This window comes from Mytilus californianus, unplaced genomic scaffold (assembly GCF_021869535.1).
Source record: "Mytilus californianus isolate M0D057914Y unplaced genomic scaffold, xbMytCali1.0.p SCAF_7, whole genome shotgun sequence".
In the NCBI taxonomy this organism is placed as follows: Eukaryota; Metazoa; Mollusca; class Bivalvia; order Mytilida; family Mytilidae; genus Mytilus; species Mytilus californianus.
In genome coordinates, this window is record NW_026262723.1 from 46,426,411 (window position 1) to 46,450,167 (window position 23,757).

General features: G+C 32.1%; 1 protein-coding gene across 1 annotated transcript in view; it reads left to right on the forward strand.

Moving 5' to 3' along the window:
- LOC127709118 (Ig-like and fibronectin type-III domain-containing protein 2) overlaps positions 1-21,085 on the forward strand; it is a 240,951-nt gene extending 219,866 nt beyond the window's left edge. Inside the window, exon 39 of the mRNA XM_052214467.1 lies at positions 9,003-21,085. Within this exon, the coding sequence (XP_052070427.1) occupies positions 9,003-9,128 (126 nt within the window). The 3' untranslated portion in view covers positions 9,129-21,085. The remainder of the gene's footprint in view (positions 1-9,002) is intronic.
- Positions 21,086-23,757: the final 2,672 nt, after the last annotated feature.

A 23,757-nucleotide genomic window follows, 5' to 3' on the forward strand; every position in this document is an offset into this window, starting at 1 on the left:
AAATGGCTGCCACTTAGTGGCAATGGGGGGAAGGGTGACATCCGCTATTGCTTGCAATAGCAAATCTAGTTATTATTATTTTTCTTCCACCTAATTTTGTCCGCCCGTTTTCTCAAAGCCAAAGGAACCAATCTAAATGATGGGGCACTATAACAAGGAACCCTGACTTTCGAGTTGCAGTGCAACTTTGGAACTAAAAAATGGCTGCCGTTACCATGGAAACAGAAAAAATGTGAAAAAAAAATAAAAATTGCAAATCCATTAAATCTTTCATTATGGGACCCAACTAGATGAAACTTTAGTGGAATGTAGCCTGGCATGCCAAGATGTGTTGACCATATTTAGAAATTCCAAAATGGCTGCCATTACCATGGAAACTGGAGAAACATTTACCATTAGCCCCTATGGGAAATTCTTAAAAGTAGCATTTACATGTACTCACTTATAATGGTAGGTCAAATTCCATGATTCTTTCATGGTATATTCCTGGTCATCTGCCAAAGTGGCATCTGTCTTTAAAATTTTAGAATCGGTCACTGTTACCATGGAAACAGCATAAATACAAAAATGTCCAAAAATTTCAAAATCCTCCAAACTTTATGAAATTATACAGAAATGTTAACTGGCATGTGCAGAGTTGCTATTTGACTTTGGAATTTTGGAAATGGCTGCCGTTACCATGGAAACACCAAAAATGTCAAAAATTTCAAAATGCTCCAAACTTTATGAAACTTAATATTAACGTTACCTGGAAAGTGTAGATGAGACTTTTGACTTTGGAATTTCTAAAATATTGCCATGGAAACGACAGAAATGTGAAAAATTCCAAATTGCTCTAAATGTACTGAAAATTTACAGACAGATGTATAGCAATGTATATATGTGCGTTCACTGTTCAAAATTTTCGAAATGGCTGCCGCTTAGTGTCCATGGGGGAAGGGTGACATCCGCTATTGCTTGTAATATTGCTTGCAATGGCAAATCTAGTTATTCTTCTTCTTCTTCTTCTTCTTCTTCTTCTTCTTCTTCTTCTGCCGCTTTTAAATTTGAACTTGTCCGCACCCGTTCTCCAAAACCGCTTGTCAGATTAACTTAGGGTTTCACAATATGTTAGACTAACATGTCTAGTGGTGCAATCAGGGTTTTGTTTGTGCAATGGGGTTTATAAAGAGGTACTTTGAGGGGCAAAAAGAAAACAGGGTTTTACTATAGAACCCTATGGGATTTTATTTTTTTAAATTTTCAAATGATTATAAATTGAAAACCGTTTGTGATAGACACAATCTTTTTAATTGAAAATGTTCTAAATGATAAAGCCCATTAAATGAAATACAGGGTTAGTCCCCAGGGGTCACCCCACCCCCTGCCATTTAAGAAAGTTCTAATACCTTGTAAGTGGTCAAGATCCCCACCCCTAAACCATATATATTTTGGTTTGTCATGCTAAGATGGTTTGAATGATATACAGGGTTAGTCCCCATGGGTCATCCCGACCCCCTGCCATTTGAGAAAGTTCTAATATTTTGTAAATGGTCGAGATCCCCACCCCTAAACCATATATATTCTGGTTTGAAATGTAATACAGGGTTAGTCCCCAGGGGTCACCCCCACCCCCTGCCATTTAAGAAAGTTCTAATATTTTGTAAATGGTCGAGATCCCCACCCGTAAACCATATATATTCTGGTTTGTCATGATAAAGCACATCAAATGATATACAGGGTTAGTCCCCAGGGGTCACCCCCACCCCCTGCCATTTAAGAAAGTTCTAATATCTTCTAAGTGGTAAAGATGCCCACCCCTAAACCATATATATTCTAGTTTGTCATGCGAAGATGGTTTGAATGATATACAGGGTTAGTCCCCAGGGGTCATCCCGACCCCCTGCCATTTGAGAAAGTTCTAATATCTTGTAAATGGTTGAGATCCCCACCCCTAGACCATATATATTCCTATTTGTCATGTCTTGAACATTTGAATGACGTATACGGTCAGTCCCCAGGGGTTCCCCCCACCCCCAATGTTCTAATATCTTGTAAATGGTTGAGATCCCCACCCCTAAACCATATATATTCCTGTTCGTCATGTAATGAACATTTGAATGACGTATAGGGCCAGTCCCCAGGGGTTCCTCCCCACCCCCAATGTTCTAGTATCTTGTAAATAGTCGAGATCCCCACCCCTAAACCATATATATTCTGGTTCGTCATGCCAAGATGATTTGAATGATATACAAGGTTAGTCCCCAGGCATCACTTATGCATATAACTTTACTGGACCAAACCAATTTTCACTGGACGTTGCCCAATGTCAGGCGACCGTGGGAATTACGAATTATGGGAGCTTCGTTTGGGAGACTTCGTAACAGCATCCTGTTACAATCATTTCTTGTTACACAAAGATTTTTAAAAAAAAATCAATATTCTTTTTTGGGGGTGGGGAGTGGTTGTTATTATATTAATAATGATAATTAAAGTAAAAAATCTCCGATGGATTATAAGATAGAAGTGTGAGTTTATTACACAAAATTTTTTTAAAAAAATCAATATTCTTTTTTGGGGGATGGGGAGTGGTTGTTATTACATTAATAATGATAATTAAAGGTTAAATTGATTTAATTGATTGATTTAAAAAATAAAAAGAAATAATAACGTTTATAAACTAACCTCTAGAACCTAGTAGTAAATGTTTTAAAAAAAAAAAGAGTAAAAAGCATTTCACTTACCTCATTGGGAAACTTCTAATCCAAATATTTGAAATCTCACCATGTAAAAATACTTAATCAATATGCTATTTGACCCAAGGGTGTTTATAAAATATTGAAACCATCTCAGGTCAACAAAAGTGAAAAAAAGACAAAAATAAAATAATTGTTTTTCATCATTGTGAATTAAACCTATGACGCATTCATCTTTTATAATTCATTCCAAATTACTTTCGCACCTGGAGTGACTTTGTTTTGATGTGATTGGAGCTAATTTTTCACTAGAAGTTTTGAAGAAGGTAGTTAAAATTATCTTTAAAACTAGAAATGTCTAGTTTAGAGATTGAAAGTACTTAGTGTTTCCAGTCCATCAAGTGAGGGAGATTTTGACAAGAAATACAACTTGTCACATAAAAATTCAAGGTCTTTTGTTTCAAAGTATAACTGTGAAATTAAAATAACAGATGTTAAGCAACATTTGTTCTTGTTTTTCATGTATTGATAAAAGCTATTTGTCCATACAACTACTTTTTTTATGCCCCCGCCATAGCGGAGGGGGCAGTAAGTTTTACCCTTGTCCGTCTGTACGTCCCAAAATTGGTTTCCGTTCTCTAACTTGAGTTTGCCTCAACCAAATGTTATGAAACTTATACACAATGCTTATTACTACATAACACAGATCAAATTTGAATTTTTGTGTCGTCACTTTTACCGTTCTAGAGTTATGCCCCTTTACAAATGGAAAAATTGCTGAATTTTTTGTTTCCGTTCTCTAACTTTAGTTTGCCTCAACCAAATGTTATGAAACTTATACACAAGGCTTATTACCACAAAATGCAAATCAAGTTTGAATTTTGGTAGCGTCACTCTAACTGTTCTAGAATTATGCCCCTTTATAAATGGAAAATTACAAAATTTTTAGTTTCCTTTCTCTAACTTAAGTTTGCCTCAACCAAATGTTATGAAACTTATACACAATGCTTATTACCACAAAACACAGATCAACTTTGAATTTTAGTGGCATCACTTTAACCGTTCTAGAGTTATGCCCCTTTATAAATGGAAAAATTGCAACATTTTTAGTTTCCGTTCTTTAACTTAAGTTTGTCTCAACCAAATATTATGAAACTTATACACAATGCTTATTACTACAAAAAACAGATCAAGTTTGAATTTTGGTAGCATCATTCTAACCGTTCTAGAATTATGCCCCTTTATCAATGGAAAAATTACAAAATTTTTAGTTTCCTTTCTCTAACTTAAGTTTGCCTCAACTAAATGTTAATAAACTTATACACAATGCTTATTACCACAAAAATCAGATCAAGTACAAATTTGGGTAGCGTCACTTTTATTGTACTTGAGTTATGTCCCTTTATAATGTTGTATGCAAGCGGGGGCATCATCTGTGTCCATGGGGACACATTCTCCATTTTCTCAAACTATTATACATTAAAAACTAAACTTTATTGTAAATTTATGCTTTGATAATGGCTAAGAAAACTAAAGACTCTAAAGAGCCTGTTTCGCTCACCTAAGTCTATGTTTATCTTCAACATGGGCACTTTCCAACATGGTCGACTAGAATAGAATTCATGACAAAAATCTTTTTTTCATTGATCTTGTATTGCTGATCATTTTATCGGTTTACAGTTTCTCTATCTTCTTTAGTTTGTGACCAAAACACAAAATTTTTTTAAATAATCGGCATTTAAGGCCAATAGCTTCTTTAAATAGTCTACTAAGGCTTTAGGCAAAATTTGATTTATTTGAAGATCTTGTCTTTCTAATAATTTGTATAGTTGAATCAACTACAATCAATGCTTTATACAATGCAATGTTTAATTTTGACTTCCACTGATAAAACACAGATCAAGTTGAATTTGGGTAGGGTCACTTTAACCATTATTGAGTTATGCCCCTTTATAAATCTAAAGATTGCAAAATTTTTAGTTTCCATTCTGTAACTTAAGTTTGCCCCAACCAAACATTATGAAACCTATACACAAAAATATTCATTACCACAAAACTAAGATCAAGTACAAATTTTTTGTTTCCGTTTTCTAACTTTAGTTTGCCTCAACTAAATGTTATGAAACTTATACACAATGCTTATTACCACATAATACAGATTGAGTACGAAATTTGGTGGCGACACTTTTACCATTCTTGAGTTATGTCCCTTTATAAACATGAAAATTGCTGAATTTTTCGTTTCCGTTCTCTAACTTTAGTTTGTCTCAACCAAATGTTATTTATACACAACCGTTCTAGAGTTATGCGTGTTTACAAATAGAAAAATTGCTGAATTTTTAGTTTCTGTTCTCTACTTAAGTTAGCCTCAACCAAATGTTATGAGACTTACACACAATGCTTATTTCCACAAAACTCAGATCATGTTCAAATTTGGGTAGCTTCACTTTTACCGTTCTTCAATTATGTCCCTTTATAACTATATGATATGCAAGCGGGGGCATCATCTGTGTCCACATGTGGACACTATCCACATTTATTTCTATTTTAAAGTGTCTATCTATCTTTCATTGATATCAAGATAATAGGCAAAAATCCAAAATATTGGTAAAAATGGTCATCAAAGAGCAAGAACTCAAATAAGGTGTCGACGAAGGATTTAGGCCATATTGACTTATTGTAGATCTTGTCTTGCTGATAATTTTTGCTATATAAAGTGTATATCTATCTATTATAGTTTTCAAGATATTAAATAAATAAATAACACTAAGAATTGGTAAAAATCATCGTTATGAGCAATAATTCCAATAAGGATTGAACTGATGATTTCAGCCATTTGACAATATTTGTAGATCATATCTTGTGGATCATTTTTGCTTGTTTAAGTTTCTATCTATCTATTATAGTTTTTCAGATAATAGGCAAAAATGCAAAAAGTTGGTAAAAATTGTCATTAAAGGGCAATAAATCCAATAGAGAGTCATCTGACGATTTCAATCATGTTGACTAATTTGTAGATCTTGTTTTGCTGATAAACTTTAGCTCACCTGGCCTAAAGAGCCAGTGTGAGCATTTGCCATCACTTGTGCCTGTCATCTATCATGGTCATCGTCATCCATCATCTGTTAACTTTTACAAAGATCATCTTCTGTAAAACTACTCTGCCAAATTTAACCAGACTTGGCCACAAGCTTCATTGGAGGCATCTAGTTATAGATTAAAAAATTGTCTGATGACCCTGCTTGCCAACCAACATGACTGACATGGGTAAAAATAATAAAACATAGAGGTAAAATGAAAGTTTTGTCTATTATCATGAAAACCACTATAGATAGAGAAAATCTTACAGGGGTAACAATTTTCAGATTAATGAGATATACCTCCTGTTCCTTATCATTAAAACTGTCAGAAGACTTCCTGTAGAAGTTATTGCCCTTAAATGTGAATTGAACCAATTTTTATACGACCGCAAAAAAATTTTTGTGGTCGTATATTGGTATGACGTTGGCGTCGTCGTCGTCGTCCGGCGTCGTCCGAAGACACATTGGTTTTCGCACTCTAACTTTAGTTTAAGTGAATGGATCTCTATGAAATTTTACCATAAGGTTCAATACCACAAAAGGAATGTTGGGATTGATTTTGGGGGTTATGGTACCAACAGTAAAGGAATTAGGGGCCAAAAGGGGCCAAAAATAAGCATTTTTGTAACTTCCAGACAAAACTTGTGTGTTAGTGTATGGATCTCTCTGACATTGTACCACAAGGTTCCATATCACAAAAGGAATGCTGGGATTGATTTTGGGGGTAATTGCCTCAAAATTTTAGGAATTAGGGGCCAAAAAAGGGGCAAAAAACAAGCATTTTTCTAGTTTCATGATAATAACTTGTGTGTAAGTGTATGGATCTTTCTGAAATTGTACTACAAGGTTCCATATCACAAAGGGAAAGCTGGAATTGAGTTTTGGGGTAATTGCAATAAACGTTTAGGAATTTGGGGCCAAAAAGGGGCCAAAAAACACATTTTTTTTAGTTTCCAGACAATAACTTGTGTTCAAGTGTATGGATCTCTATGAAATTGTACTGCAAGGTACCGTACCACAAAGGGAAGGCTGGGATTGAGTTTGGGGTGATGAATCATAAGGGGGTTCAAAAAATTTGGGGGGGGATTTTTTTTTATTTTTTTCCTTTTTTTTTTCTTTTAAAATTTTCCATTTTAAGTTGGTTATTTCTGATTTATATTTAAAAGCAAATAATAATGATATGGTAGGAGATACACACCAAACAGGATGTGTAAATTTTTATATAATAAGTATTGTGCAATAGCAAGAAATTTTCAATTGCACAGTATTGCACAATAGCAAGAAATCTTCAATTGCACAGTATTGAGCAATAGCAAGAAATCTTCAATTGCACAGTATTGCGCAATAGCAAGAAATATCCAATAGCACAATATTGCGCAATAGCAAGAAATTGTCAATTGTACAGTATTGCGCAATAGCAGGAAATATTCAATTGCACAGTATTGTGCAAAAGAAGATACTTCGTATAAATTGCTTATTTCTTGACCAATTTCAATGGGGTTTTATTCTTGAATTCTTGGGGTTCTTTAATATGCTGAATCTAACCGTGTATTAAGTTTTTGGATTTTGGGCGCCGTTTTTAAATTGGTCCACATTGAGGTCCAAAGGGTCCAAAATTAAACTTTGTTTGATTTCATCAAAAATTAAATTATTGGGGTTCTTTGATATGCCGAATCTAACCGTGTATTTAGATTCTTAATTTTTGGTTCCGTTTTCAAATTGGTCTACATTAAGGTCCAAAGGGTCCAAAATTAAACTTAGTTTGATTTTAACAAAAATTGAATTCTTGGGGTTCTTTGATATGCTGAATCTAAACATGTATTTAGATTTTTGATAATGGGCCCAGTTTGCAAGTTGGTCCAAATCGGGGTCCAAAATTAAACTTTGTTTGATTTCAACAAAAATTGAATATATGGGGTTCTTTGATATGCTGAATCTAACCATGTATTTAGATTTTTGATTTTTGGGCCCCGTTATCAACTTTGTCCACATTGAGGTCAAAAGGGTCCAATATTAAACTTTGTTTGATTTCATCAAAAATTGAATTCTTGTGGTTCTTTGATATGCTGAATCTAACCATGTATTTAGATTTTGGATATTGGACCATAATAGGTGAATGTCCAATTTAAAATTTTTAAGTTCTTAGACCACATTCATTCTGTGTCAGAAACCTATGCTGTGTCAAATATTTAATCACAATCCAAATGCAAAGCTGTATCAAGCTTGAATGTTGTGTCCATACTTGCCCCAACTGTTCAGGGTTCGACCTCTGCGGTCGTATCAAGCTGCGCCCTGCGGAGCATTTTATTTTCATTGTTGCATATTATCTTGAAAATTATAATAGAATACTCTAATGTGCCACTATCACATAATCTCTGGTAATAATTTATTAAGCCATGCTAATTATTAAAGGAAGAACCAGGAATAAATAAATGTATTACATATACAAATTGTTTTACTAGACACATATTTTTTTATCATTTTGACACGGAATTAAACTTTGGTAGGCCATGTTTGTTTAAAAACTTTGTGGAATTTAGATATCACATGGATATTTGTATTAAGATGCTGTCAAGATGTTGAAAATTGATAGTCAGATTAAAAAATCTGTTTTTATCACTTATCCAGAATGTTTTGTTGATATTAATGAATGTAGGCATATTTCTATTAGATAAACATAATATATTTTTTTCATTTTTAGCAAAGTTTTCCTTTTGATAAAGGATGAAAGGTGGGACTTGCGAAAAATAATAATCAATGCATTTTATTTAAAGAATTTAGACATTAAATTTATTGAAATAATACCTTGAGTACCAAAATTAGGCAAACTGATTATTTGCTCATATTATTTTTAAAGGGGTACCCAACACTTTGACTAAATTTGGCTTGTTTAAATTTCATAAAATTTTGACAAATATTTACTTTGACCTGTTGATAAAAATATAAAATTTCAAGAAATTTGAACACAAAATGTACAGGAATAATCTCGGTGGATAAATAGTAGTTTGACAAACACTTATTTTGATTATTCAGAAGTTTGAATTCTCTTTTCTAAAAGACAAATGATGTTTGAATTTTATCTTAAAATTATTAATATTAATGAAAGAAAATAAAGGATTTTTTAAAATTTAGATGCAAAGACATTTTAAACAGTCCTATGTAATCTGTATGAATATTTTATAAGGCTTGAAACTTTTTTTTTCTTTAAATGCTTAGAGTAAAGTGTTAATTTGGTTGTGTATTTCAGATATCTGGACTACCTACAGATTCCACTGAAGACAATCCATTTGGATATTCTCCTCTACAGGAAGAAAGAGAATTTAATTCTCCTATGTTAGATGTGGATCATGTTGAGTTTAAACCAAGAAAATAATCATTCCAGAAGATCAGTTTTATTTGAGAAGCTCTGTGGTCATATACAACAGTAAATTAATTGTGTTTGTACAACTTGATAAGTTTAACATTATTCCCACCAGACATTATATCACACCATTTGTAAATTGTTTAACATCTCACCAACATACAATCAATTTTTTTTGTGATTATATTTTTCTTACTTTACTTTAGTATGTTTCTTTTCAAAATTTGGAGAACAAATAATTGTGACAGATTTCTATATTTGATGTGAACATCCCAAAATTATTTATAATTAAAAAAAACAACATTCCTGAATGCTAGTCTCTAGACAGGTAAAATCTCCCACAGTTGATAAATATCCCAAGTTAATTCTGTTAGTTGTTGCATATTATACAAAAAATTACATATTGGTGTCAAAATGCTATTTATTTAAGCATAGCATTAACTTAATATAAAATAAGGAGATGTGGTATGATATCCAATGCCAACTATTCACCATAGATCAAATGATGTAGATATATTTCTCTTATGATTGTGGCCGGTTATCTATTTCTTGCATGAAGAGATAAAGTCTTGTATCACAATTCACGGAGTGTGATATGAAACTATGTTAATTTTGAATGGCTTATCCAGCATCAGGAGACAATATTACGATATTTCCATTGGATATTCTTTCATTCATTGTTAACTTTCTAAGGTTAAGGCGATGTAAATTTCATCCATGGCAACGAATATATTTGATTTCTTCAATATTATACAAAGCTTGCACACTTTTCTCCTGGAAATCTTCTTTTTATAAAATTTTATTACATTCTGAAGAGTACAAAAACATTTAAAATGTCTGATGTTAAAGTTTGATGCAGGAAATGGATATATGATGTCATACTGGAATGTGCAAAAGAACAGATCAATGATTCACGGAATATTTTATTTAATACAAAGAGAGTGTTGATCATGAGAGAAATAGGTTTTACAATTAGTGAGAATTTGATATAGCTTGATATCAACTCTCGTTATTTAATTTAAATAGTAATAATAAACTCGCCAAAGACTGTTTTTTTATAATATTGAAATTAAATAACACAAGTTGACATCAAGCGATATACAATTCTCACTCGTTATGAAACCTATAATTATCTCATTAAATTCAATAAAAATATCTGCTTTAATATGATTATCATATTTTAGACTTCTCATATAGGTTGGATAGTTGTCTATTGGCAATCGTACCACATCGTATTTTATACTGATATTCTTAAAGGGGCTATGTTTATAATTGTAATATCTGTTTGTAAGTCAGTTCAATTCCTATGATGCTGTTTTTTGTGAAGCCATGGTTGTGGGCATTCTACTTTATTACTGCAATGCTTGTTCTCCCTTTGATGATATTTTTTTTTACATTTTTGTGCATTTATTAGTTGTCAGGAAAAAGTACTTTTGTTGAGAAGACTTTTTTTGTGTAATAACTTTACTATATCTGTGTTATATTTATTTGAATCTCATGTGGTAAGTGAACATAATTATAAAATAATCATTTTTTCCAGAGCTTTATACAATGTATTTTTTTTATCAAAACTGATAATTGTTAAGGGAAGCTCTGATATTATCAAATGATGAAGAATACCCTTTATAAGCATTTTTTTATTGAAATAATATACTGGTAAAGAAAAATGTGCAAATTTAGAATAAGAAAAAAGAAACATATTTGAGGGCAACAAATTGTCCAAAATAAACTGAAGGACAAATACTAGTAGTCTACTTTATTCCAATGATATTGTCATGAAGACCAATATTTAAATCTGCTACTTTTTAGACCATGACTCATTTGCTTATATTTTAATGGCCTTGTAGAAAGGTATCATCAGCATTAAAATAAATCATTGTCTATGCAATCATTTATACTTCTGTATGTATCCAAAGTTATTTTTATACAACCGCAAACATTTATTTGGGATTGTATAATGGTATAATGTCGTCGTCGTCTGCGTCGTTGTCCGAAGACACATTTGGTTTCCAGACAATAACTTTAGTTTAAGTGAATGGATCTCTATGAAATATTTTAAGAAGGTTCAATACCACAAAAGGAAGGTTGGGATTCATTTTGGGGATGATGGTCCCAACCGTTTAGGAATTAGGGGCCCAAAACAAGCATTTTTCTAGTTTCAGGATAATAACTTGTGTATAAGTATTTTGATTGCTCTGAAATTGTACCACAATGTTTAATACCACAAGTAGAAGGTTGGGAATTCATTTTGGGGGTTATGGTGCCAACAGTTTAGGAATTAAGGGCCAAAAAGGGGCCAAAAACAAGCCTTTTTGTAGTTTCCAGACAATAACTTGTGTGTGAGTGTATGGATATCTCTGACATGTACCACAAGGTTCCATAACACAAAGGGAAGTCTGGGAATGAGTTTGGGGGTAATTGCCCCAAACATGCAGGAAAAAGGGGCCAAAAAAGGGCCAAAAACAAGCATTTTTCTAGTTTCAAGGCAATAACTTGTGTTAAAGTAAATGGATCTCACTAAAATTGTACTACAAGGTTCCATACTACAAAAGAAAGGCTTGGATTGAGTTTTGGGGTAATTGCTCCAAGGAGGGATTCAAAAATATTTTTTCCAATTTTTTAAGGGGTTCATATTTTTTTTTCAAAATTTTTCAAATTTATAAAATTTTTGAAAAGTTTCAAGAAGAAAGAAGAAACCTTCAGTTGCACAGTATTGTGCAATAGATTTGTAAGATCTTTGACCACATTTATTTTGTGTCAGAAAGCTATATTATGTCAAAAATTTGATCACAACCCAAATTCAGACAGTATCAAGCTTAAATATTGTGTCCAAATTTGCCCCAACTGTTCAGGGTTGGACCTCTGCGGTCGTATCAGGCTGCGCTCAGCGAAGCATTTTATTGACAAAATTATTTGGAATTTAGAACTTTTCTGAGAAACTACTTAACACAGATTTGATATGAATTTGACATTTTTCATGTCTTTTTAAGCTGTTGAAAATCAGAAAATAAACAAGTATGAGGTTTCTACACAAAAGAATTGAGCATGTTTCATTTGTTTATTTTAAATTTTTAAAAAGTATTAGTCTGATTTTGACACTTTTCACATTTGTTTTTCCAGAATTTTGTCCCTACATTGGTATTTGTAAATCAAAACATCATTTGAAATCTGCAAAAGAAATTGAATCCAGCATATTATGTAAATTTCCTCCTACCATAGACAAGAAATGTTACTTTATGATATACAAGTTCAGTTTACTGAGAAATGTAATAGTTTTCCTATATACAAACTGGTTCTGCTTCTGTGTCACATTATTTTGTTTCTTTAGATTTGTTCAGGGTGAGAAACATTCCATCCATTTGTTAACGGTTGGGGACCATAATTTATAGTTATGATTTAATTTTCACTCATGTTTTAAGTTTATTTACATGGAATATTATTATCAACATTAATATAATACAGAAAATAAGTTGGCTAATGTATGTGTTACACAGGGATCAAATATCATATGTCTGACTTGTTGTGAAATTTTTTTTGGAGGAGGTAGTAGAGGAGTTGCAATGTTCTGTATAAAACAACATCCAATGTATGAATTATCTTTAATTATCATCCATTTTGTAAATGATGAATCAAGTTTACAAGTTATTGTTTATAAACATATCAGATGATTAAATTCAGTCCATTTGATGCCTCTAAGTGATATTCATTATTAAATTTAATCCTGTATTATGGAATATGTAACCCAAAATATATCTTTAACACATAGAATAACACATAACTTATTTTTGACAATTCGTATCTTATAACAATTTAACACTGATATTTAAACATGTAATTTTTTTATTTTATCATGATAAAAAAAATATTCTTAAATTGTCAAATTATGATTAAAAGAAAAATGGTCTTGTGAATATAGTTATGAAGTTAAGGGAAAGCATTATGTAAAATTATAAACAGATATTTGACACTGCTTGCATCCAGTCAAGTTTCAATCTGTTTATATTTGTAATGACATAAAAGACAACTTAATGTTGTAAATTTCCATTTTTGACATTTATTTTAATGGCTGGGATGTTCATTGAAGCCATATTGTTTAAATTGTATTTTGATCATGAACTCTTAATAGATATACAGGATGGAACTGCCCACTAAAATATGTATAATAAATAAAAACTGCATTCTATTGACCCTCGGGTTGCACATATTTTATCTGTCCAAGGACAATATTTTAAAAAAAATAAAAAATTCTTTAACTTTTTAATTAATGTCTTACAAGAAATATAGGCATAAGATCACTAACAATGTTACTTTTCATATCTTTATATTTCCAAGTAGAATAACTTCTGTAAAAAAGTTGGTAGACTCTTCCAAGACCTTACTGATATAAGCCTTTGACATAAACTTCATAAAAATTTGACAAGAAATGAAGGTGTGAGAGTCACTTTATAAATTACATTTTAAAGAGATACAACTCCTGTAAAACAGTAGACCAGCACTGATTTTCGAACTCACCCAAGACATTGCTGACATAAATATCATAACATTACTACAAAAAATGTAGGTATGAAAGTGCTGACAATGCAATTTTCTATAGAATTTACATTTTTAACCGGATTTTTGTGTCAAAAATGTCGGTTATTGATTTGGGGATGTACGGCGGTCGGTCGGTTGGTCGGGCGGGCGGGCGGCAACCAAATGTTGTCCGTGCATTTACTCATGAACCATTCAACCAAACCTTTTAAAATTTTAATATGTTGTTACTGACAACAAAATGGAGGTCAAGTTTAATAATGACGATTTTGACTTTTACCGTTCAGGAGTTACGGTTCTTGAAAGTTTAAAAAATGTTGTGTCCGTGCATTTACTCATGAACTGTTCAACCAAACCTTTTTAAATTTTAATATGTTGTTACTGACAACAAAATGGAGGTCAAGTTCAATAATGACGATTTTGACTTTTACCGTTCAGGAGTTACGGTTCTTGAAAGTTTAAAAAATGTGGTGTCCGTGCATTTACTCATGAACTGTTCAACCAAACCTTTTTAAATTTTAATATGTTGTTACTGACAACAAAATGGAGGTCAAGTTCAATAATCACGATTTTGACTTGTACCATTCAGGAGTTACGGTTCTTGAAAGTTTAAAAATTGTCGTGTCCGTTCATTTACTCATGAACCGTTCAACCAAACCTTTCTCATAAACGTATCTCTTCCTTGTTTGACTTCATGATTTCTGCCTACCCACCCCTGCTGAACAAATGTGTGTGTACTTATATGCTATCTAATATTTCAAAATGATGTCACTTATGATAACTAGATGGTCAAACAGGTCAAGCTTGATTTTTGCCTTTCCATTTGAAAACCATACAATTCATTCATTTTTTTTTTAGATATTTTCAAAATCCTAGGTAGATGGACTTAGTAATTTTTTTTTACTTTATGCATTAAGGGCACACAGTTTGTCCTGCTAGAGGGTAATTTTCTATCTAGTTTATATGTTGTTATTGTTGACAACATGGAAGTCAAGTTTGATATTGATGATCATAAATTTTACCTATTAGGAGTTTTGGTCCTTGTGATATTGATTAATGCCAGAACACAAATAAATGTTAAAGAATCCGGTTTACTGTCATTTTGACAGCTCTTGTTAAGGGATATAATGCCTGTAAAAATAATTGATTGGCGCTGATTTTTGAAACAGTCTCGGACATGGGTGATATAAACCTTTAATATAAATTTTATAACAATTCTACAAGAAATGTAGGCTTGAGAATGGTTACAATGCAATTTTCCAATGGGCATAACTCTTTTTTAAAAAGTTGTTTGGCACTGATTTTTAACTTGTCCAATACATCGATGATATGGAAGAAAATCAAAAACCTTGCTAGCATTACAAAATGTCAGTTTGAGGTCCTAAAAAATGTTAAACACACATGCACACACTCATTGTCTTATTACAAATATCTTCCCAAAATCACAAAAGAAAAGAAAGTAATCATTGCAACCTCTACCCATTTAGCTGATAGTTGCTTACATCATTTCTATTATCCAAAAATACATGCAATGTAGAAAGCTTTAACAAATATTTTATGAAATCAAAAGTTGTCTTTCAACATGATATAACTTGCTCATTATTCATCACATACTTCTTACATTACTTTGCAACATAGTAAACTGAATTTAAAAACTATGGATTTATTCATTTTTGTAGATACCTATTTTTGTGGATTGAGGAAAAATTTATATTCAAAGTTATATGATTTTGTGATTTTGCATATATGCAAAAAGAAATTTTGTACATAATTGAACATTTAAATTCAGTTTTTATGCATACCCATTAAATCCATGAAGATCGGTATCCAATGAATTATAATGAACCCACAATACCTGATTATGTTAGAGAGCAGAAAATGCTTGCTTTGTATAAAATATATGCCATAGGTATAACACTTCTACTTGTTCAGTCTATTTTCTAAACATACCTCATTTTATAGACATACTTTTATTTATAATGTCAATTTCTAGACGGGTTAATTAATACATTTTTGTTCTTTTATTTTTGCCATTTGATATTTACAATGACTGTAAAGTGAAAGTGACTTTTTATGAAGCCTATATGACTTGTTTTTTTTTTTTATCTTTCCACCAGAAAGTTGTGGAGACAAGACTTAGGCATGCTGTTTCTGGAGTCAACAATGTATTTGTTTATGATTAGGTTAGTTTAAGGGATCCATAAGTCAATGATATTTGGTATGCAGTTGTATAAGCGTTGGAACATTTCATAAATATAGAGATTATTCAGCCACATACACTCAGGCATGGTCTGTTGACTCTTAAACTTTTGCAAAGTTGACTTGTAAAAGTTTGTGATTAGGTCAGTTTGAGATGAACCACTAATGGCAAGTCAATGATATTAGTTTTTGGTATGCAGTTGTATTAACATTTGCACATCTAATTTCCATGGAAACTATATGACCTGGACCCCTCAGTCATGATTCCGTAGAAACTTCTGCATAGTCTACAAGTTAAAGTTTTGACATTTTAATTTCACAACATTTGCATTATAATATCAAAATTACATACAGGCAAGACATAACTCTGTGTCAACAGTTTATGCTTTGTTGGGTTGCTGTGTCATTGATGTAAACTGACATTTTCTTCGTCAAGAAGAAATAGATGATTTTTTTATATTAAATATAGTATTGCATGACAAAGTGTTTAAAACTAACTTATTTCTCTAACTTTTTCACTATTTTAACATTTCCCAACCGATTGTGAAAAATTTGTTCTCCTCATTGGTGAAAAACTGTTCTCGGCAAATGATTGGTCGAAATTTAATTATGGCGTAAAATTTTCTTGGTTTCTCCTGAATTTCCTATTGTGACGTCAAGAAAAAAGGCTACCATGCTGGATGACGTCACATATAAAGAACACAACTTTCTGCAAATCTTTGAAAAGGAAGAATAGAAATCAATAAAGAATATTTCTCCACTCTCAACAGTTATAAATTTTAGTTATTTAAGCCTCGCGGTTTAAATATTAAAGTTTAACTGTCTCAAGTAGAGAAATATTGTAACACATTTGTTGCAGTGGTTGAATCTATATTTCTTTCCTATTGTTGCAGTATAACATGTATGTGTTAATATTAACGAAGTAACATTTTTAGGAGTTTTGTTGAAATTATTTTGTATTTTCTAATGGAACAACATCCTGATATTTTATCTTATAAAATCTTTAGATAAAACATTTAGAATGTCAGCAAATTAATCAACAATGGCATCCTTGATTTACTGTCAAACCCTAATGCTAATAATATAGTAATTGAAAAAAAATAATTTCGATCTTCATTCAATTTAAGCAACAACATTCAATAACTGTATAATATTACATCTAGCTATTTGCCCAGACAGAATTAGTTTTACATTTAACAGTTTCAACCAATGTTTTTGAGCTACTCTGACATCCACAGCATACTATATACAGTGAAACCTGTATATTGCAGTCACCCTTGGGACAAGAGAAAAGGTCTTAAAAGAGAGGTCACCTTTGAATTAAGATTTAAAATGAATATGTATTACTACGGTGGGACAAGTTAAGGCTGACCTCAAAATACAGGTTTTTATACGACTGCCAAAAAATGTTTGTGGTCGTATATTGGTATGACGTTGGCGTCGTCGTCGTCGTCCGAAGACGCATTAGTTTTCGCACTCTTACTTTAGTTTAAGTGAATGGATCTCTATGAAATTTTACCATAAGGTTCAATACCACAAAAGGAAGGTGGGGATTGATTTTGGGGGTTATGGTACCAACAGTTAAGGAATTAGGGGCCAAAAATAAGCATTTTCTAGTTTCCAGACAAGAACTGTGGAACGGTGTATGGATCTCTCTGAAATTATACTACAAGTTTCCATACCACAAAGGGATGGTTAGGATTTGCTTTGGGGGGTTATTGCTCAAACCGTTTAAGAATTAGGGGCAAAAAAAGGGGAAAAACAAGGTTGTCCTCATTAATGGACAAATACTTTAGTACAAAACATAATTTAAAGCAGTGTAAGGGAGATAAATCAAATACATCATTGAAATTATCTCCCTTACACTGCTTTTAAATTATGTATAAAGTAATGGTTAATGAACAATTAAGATAATTTAAAACAGTGTAAGGGAGGTAATCCAAATACAACGTTTTGGTTACTTCCCTTACACTGCTTTTAAATTATGTTTAAAGAAATGCATATTTATAAAGGAAGACCAGTATGGCGCATTAGATTTTTAAAATCTTTGACCACATTTATTTATTTGTTATGCCGAATCTAACCGTGTATTTAGATTTTTAATTTTGGGTCCAGTTTTCAAATTGGTCTACTTTAAGGTCCAAAGGGTCCAAAATTAATCTTTGTTTGATTTTAACAAAAATTGAATATATGGGGTTCTTTGATATGCTGAATCTAAGCATGTATTTAGATTTTTGATTTTTGGCCCAGTTTTCAAGTTGGTCCAAATTGGGGTCCAAAATTAAACTTTGTTTGATTTCAACAAAAATTGACTATATGGGGTTCTTTGATATGCTGAATCTAACCATGTATTTAGATTTTTTATTTGTGGACCCCACTATCAAATTGGTTCATATTGAGGTCAAAAGGGTCCAAAATTAAACTTTGTTTGATTTCATCAAAAATTGAATTATTGGGGTTCTTTGATATGCCAAATCTAACCGTGTATTTAGATTTTTAATTTTGGGTCCCGTTTTTTAAATTGGTCTACATTAAGGTCCAAAGGGTCCAAAATTAAACTTAGTTTGATTTTAACAAAAATTGAATTCTTGGGGTTCTTTGATATGCTGAATCTAAACATGTGTTAAGATTTTTGATTATGGGCCCAGTTTTCAAGTTGGTCCAAGTTGGGGTCCAAAATTAAACTTTGTTTGATTTCAACAAAAATTGAATATATGGGGTTCTTTGATATGCTGAATCTAAACATGTAATTAGATTTTAGATTTTTGGCCCAGTTTTCAAGTTGGTCCAAATTGGGGTCCAAAATTAAACTTTGTTTGATTTCAACAAAAATTGAATATATGGGGTTCTTTGATATGCTGAATCTTACCATGTATTTAGATTTTTTATTTGTGGGCCCGCTATCAAATTGGTTCATATTGAGGTCAAAAGGGTCCAAAATTAAACTTTGTTTGGTTTCATCAAAAATTGAATTATTGTGGTTCTTTGATATGCCAAATCTAACCGTGTTTTTAGATTTTTGTCGAGCCTTCGACTTTTGTCGAAAAAGCGAGACATAGCGATCCTACATTCCGTCGGCGTCGGCGGCGTCGTCGTCGTCGGCGGCGTCCACAAATATTCACTCTGTGGTTAAAGTTTTTGAAATTTTAATAACTTTCTTAAACTAACCTGGATTTCTACCAAACTTGGACAGAAGCTTGTTTATGATCATAAGATAATATTCAAAAGTAAATTTTGTAAAAAAAAAATTCCATTTTTTCCGTATTTTACTTATAAATGGACTTAGTTTTTCTGCCAAGAAACATTACATTCACTCTGTGGTTAAAGTTTTTGAAATTTTAATAACTTTCTTAAACTATCCTGGATTTCTACCAAACTTGGAAAGAAGCTTGTTTATGATCATAAGATAGTATCCAGAAGTAAATTTTGTAAAAAAAAAAATCCATTTTTTCCCATATTTTACTTATAATTGGACTTAGTTTTTCTGCCAGTTAACATTACATTCACTCTGTGGTTAAAGTTTTTAAAATTTTAACAACTTTCTTAAACTATCCTGGATTTGTACCAAACTTGGACAGAAGCTTGTTTATGATTAAAAGCTAGTATCTAGAAGAAAATTTTGTTAAAATTTTGTTCGATTTTTTCCGTATTTTTCTTATAAATGGACTTTGTTTTTCTTCCAGTTAACATTACATACAGTCTGCAGTTTAAGTTTTTAAAACATTTATTAGATTCATAAACTATCCTGGATTTTTACCAAACTTGGACAGAAGCTACTTACAATCAAAAGATAGTATAGAGAGGAATATTTTTATTAATTTTTTTCCTCATTTTTGTTGAGCCTGCGATTAACAGCAAAAGTAGGCGAGACACTGGGTTCCGCGGAACCCTTACGAATTTTTAATTTTGGGTCCCGTTTTTTAAATTGGTCTACATTAAGGTCCAAAGGGTCCAAAATTAAACTTAGTTTGATTTTAACAAAAATTGAATTCTTGGGGTACTTTGATCTGCTGAATCTAAACATGTGTTTAGAATTTTTGATTATGGGACCAGTTTTCAAGTTTGTCCAAGTTGGGATCCAAAATTAAACTTTGTTTGATTTCAACAAAAATTGAATATATGGGGTTCTTTGATATGCTGAATCTCTAACTATGTATTTTGATTTTGGACATTGGACCATAATAGGTAAATTAAAAAAATTGAAGTTCTCAGACCACTTTCTCTCTGTGTCAGAAACCTATGCTGTGTCAAATATTTAATCACAATCCAAATTCAGAGCTGTATCAAGCTTGAATGTTGTGTCCATACTTGCCCCAACTGTTCAGGGTTCGACCTCTGCGGTCGTATCAAGCTGCGCCCAGCGAAGCATTTTATTGCTTAATAGAGTTGAACTTTATAGCAGGTTTGACTATATGTTTTCTACTGTCAATATATATACTGGTTAGTGAATGCAAATAAATGATCTTCAATGAATTGTAGGTAATTTAAAGAATACTCATTCACAGAATTTATTGCTTATATTTTTCAAATACCGGCTTTATATTTTCCATATTAAATATGTAAAGAATCTGATATTTGTTTCTTTGTTAATAAAGGAGGAATAAATTGCATAGAGCTTTAAATTTGGCTAATTGTCAAGGGTTGTGAAATTATGATCTCTTTTACAGTACAAATTCTTTGTCTAATATCATTAACATTGCAATGAGGAGTACTTGTTACTCTATGGTGATACCAATATTCCAAAGCAAATTTATTCTAGTGAAAAAGACAGTTTAATACTGATAACGAAAATTTTGTTCAGAGTAAAAAAATCGCAGCAAAATTAATTTAAATAATAAACAACTATTCTTTTCTTTGGAATCAGGAAAATAATGGCTAAAAGTTTGTCTATGACTGTAATCCTGAAGAAACATTGATTTTTTTTCATTGATATTTAGGGTTTGGCTAGTTTTGATATGTGGAATCATTGACCTCAAAATAATTTGTTTAAGGGTAGAAGCATGATACGATTATTCTTTTTTACATATATTAAAACATCCCTGTATTGTTACATTGTTTTAAAAATCTCTCAATTAACACATATTTAATGTTGTTTCAGTATGATTTAGCAGAAAATCATGTTGTATATTCTTATTGTTTTGTATAGATTTTGTTTATTTCATTACACAATGTTTACACCTTTTTTTCTGAAAGAGAATTTTGTTAACTTTCTCAGATCTGTACAATAAATATTACATGGATTTCTTGTATGACTAAATGTTCCTGATTTTAAAAAGACTAATGATCATATTGAATGATCTGCTTGATGCATTACTTTTGCCTCATGCCGTTTAGCAGAGTATGAGATATACAAAAAATTGATATCTGTCTGTTGAACTAAGTACTCTCTTCAATTTTTTATTAAATTGATGCCAAAGGTTTCTGCCAGTGATATTTTGGACAAATCTTTGGATGGGAGTAATGGCCCTTTGAAATGTAAATATAATGTAAATTGTACTTTGTAAGTACTGTCATGCCAACATTCTTATTTGTTCATTGAAATGTATGTCCAAGGATAACATCAGCAATATCATGGAGAAGTTTGAAAATTAGCACTGATCAAATATTTTGGGTTGAATTATGCCCCTCGTAAATGTAAATAATATGGAAAATCAACATTGTGAGTATTCTCCTCCCTGCATTTCTAATTCAATGTTTTTATGCCCCTATCGCAGTGGAGACAGCATAAAGTGTTACCCACATCCATCTGTACATCTGTACGTAAATATATTCCAAAATTAGTTTCCTTTCTCCAACTTTAGTTTGCCTCAACTAAATGTTACGAAACTTATACACCATGCTTATTACCACAAAACACAGATCAAGTTTGAATTTGGGTGGCGTCACATTTACTGTTCTAGAGTTATGCTCCTTTACAAATGAAAAACTTGCTGAATTTTTCTTTTCCATTCGCCTCAACCAAATGATTGAAACTTATAACACAATGCTTATTACCACAAAACTCAGATCAAGTTCGAATTTGGGTGGCGTCACTTTTACTGTTCTTGAGTTATGTCCATTTATAATGTTATATGCAAGGAGGGGCATCATCTGTGTCCCATGGACACATTCTCCATTTTTTCGTCGCAGTATGCAAGACATAGGTATTATAATCCGCCAGCGGCGACGCCATAAACTATTTGTTTAAAACTTTATATTTCAGAATGTAGAAGACCTGGATGCTTCATACCATGTATGCAGCTACCTTATGTTACGAATTTTCTGTCTGTCATATGTCCATTGTCCTTGACCTCATTTTTATGGTTCAGTGACTGCTTGAAAAAAAATTACCATTTTTAGGCAGTTAAGCTGCCTTGTGCGAGCACCCTAGATTTGTGTTCTACCAAATAAATGCAGAAATACGTGCCATTGTTATTATCTAGCTGGCTATTATGTTATTTATAACTAATTGGACATTTTTTTAATACTTTTATTTCTGGAATACCAAAAATATGACCAGAAAAACCTTAAATGATCGTCGAATTACCCAAAACTTTTGAAGTTGCACATTGGAAGTAGTGCTCAATAGAAATCCGTACGTAGTTTATTATCCCCTGTGCTTTTGGCTACGATGTCAAAGAACAATTGTATGAAATATTTCATCGCCGAAAATCGGTAATTACAAGTCGTTTATATTTCCCAAATGGCAAAATGCGCATGAATATTGTTCATGTACAACAAATCTCTATGATAGAGGAAATAAAGTTATATAAGTGGGCGGTAATTTTTCAAACTTATCTTGCCAAATAAGGTTGTTGTTATTTTATGAATGAAACGAGAAACAGATGCAGAAATCGACGTTGATGGGATGTTTTAAGTAATGTGGACAATTAGTCCCCGAGACAAGTCGGACCGAATCCACTCAAACCTTCTAAGAAGACAACTTTGACCGTTTGTCAGATTTACTTAGGGTTTCATAAAATATTATACTAACATTTCTAGCGGAGCCATTACTCTTTTGTTTGTGCATTGGGGTCTATTTAGGGGTATTTGGAGGGGCCTGAAGAATGGGAGGGGTTTACTATAGAACCCTATGGGATTTTATTTTTTTAAATTTTCAAATGACTATTTCTCGAAAACAGTAAGTGATAGACACATGCAGTCTTCAGTAATGAGAACAGGACAATAAAAAAAATCAACCAAATTATATGGTGAGTCCCTGGGGGTCATCCCACCCCCCTTTAATTTGAAAATGTACTTTTATCTTGTAAACTGTCGCGATCCCCACCCCTAAACCATATATATTCATGTATGGGACAATATAACAAATCAAATGAAATATTTGGGGAGTCCCTGGGGTCACCCCACCCCCTCCTGTTTGAGAACTTGGAAAAAGTCGAGATCCCCACCCCTTAACCATATGTATTCATGTATGGGACAATATAACAAATCAAATGAAATATAGGGGGAGTCCCTGGGTTCACCCCACCCCCTCCTGTTTGAGAACTTGTAAACAGTCGAGATACCCACACCTAAACTATATTTATTCCTGTTCATCATTTCAAAAAGATTTGTATGACATACAGGGTCAATCTCCTAGGTGTCACATATGCATATCACTTTACTAGACCAAACCAATATGAACTGGACTTTGCCCAATGTCAGGAGACCATGGGAATGACGAATTATGGGGGCTTTGTTTGGGAGACTTCATAACGGCATCCTGTTACAATTATTTCTTGTCTATTATAAAATTTATTGATGCAAAAAATGAGTCTAGGTTAATTGAATTTACTTTAATTATTTATTAAATCATTTCTGGGCCTATAATAATTTTCATTTATGGCTCATTTTAAGGAAAACATATAAATCTTTCAAGCAGTGTAAAGCCCGAGACTGTTTGACCAACTGTTTTATAATCACCTATCATTTT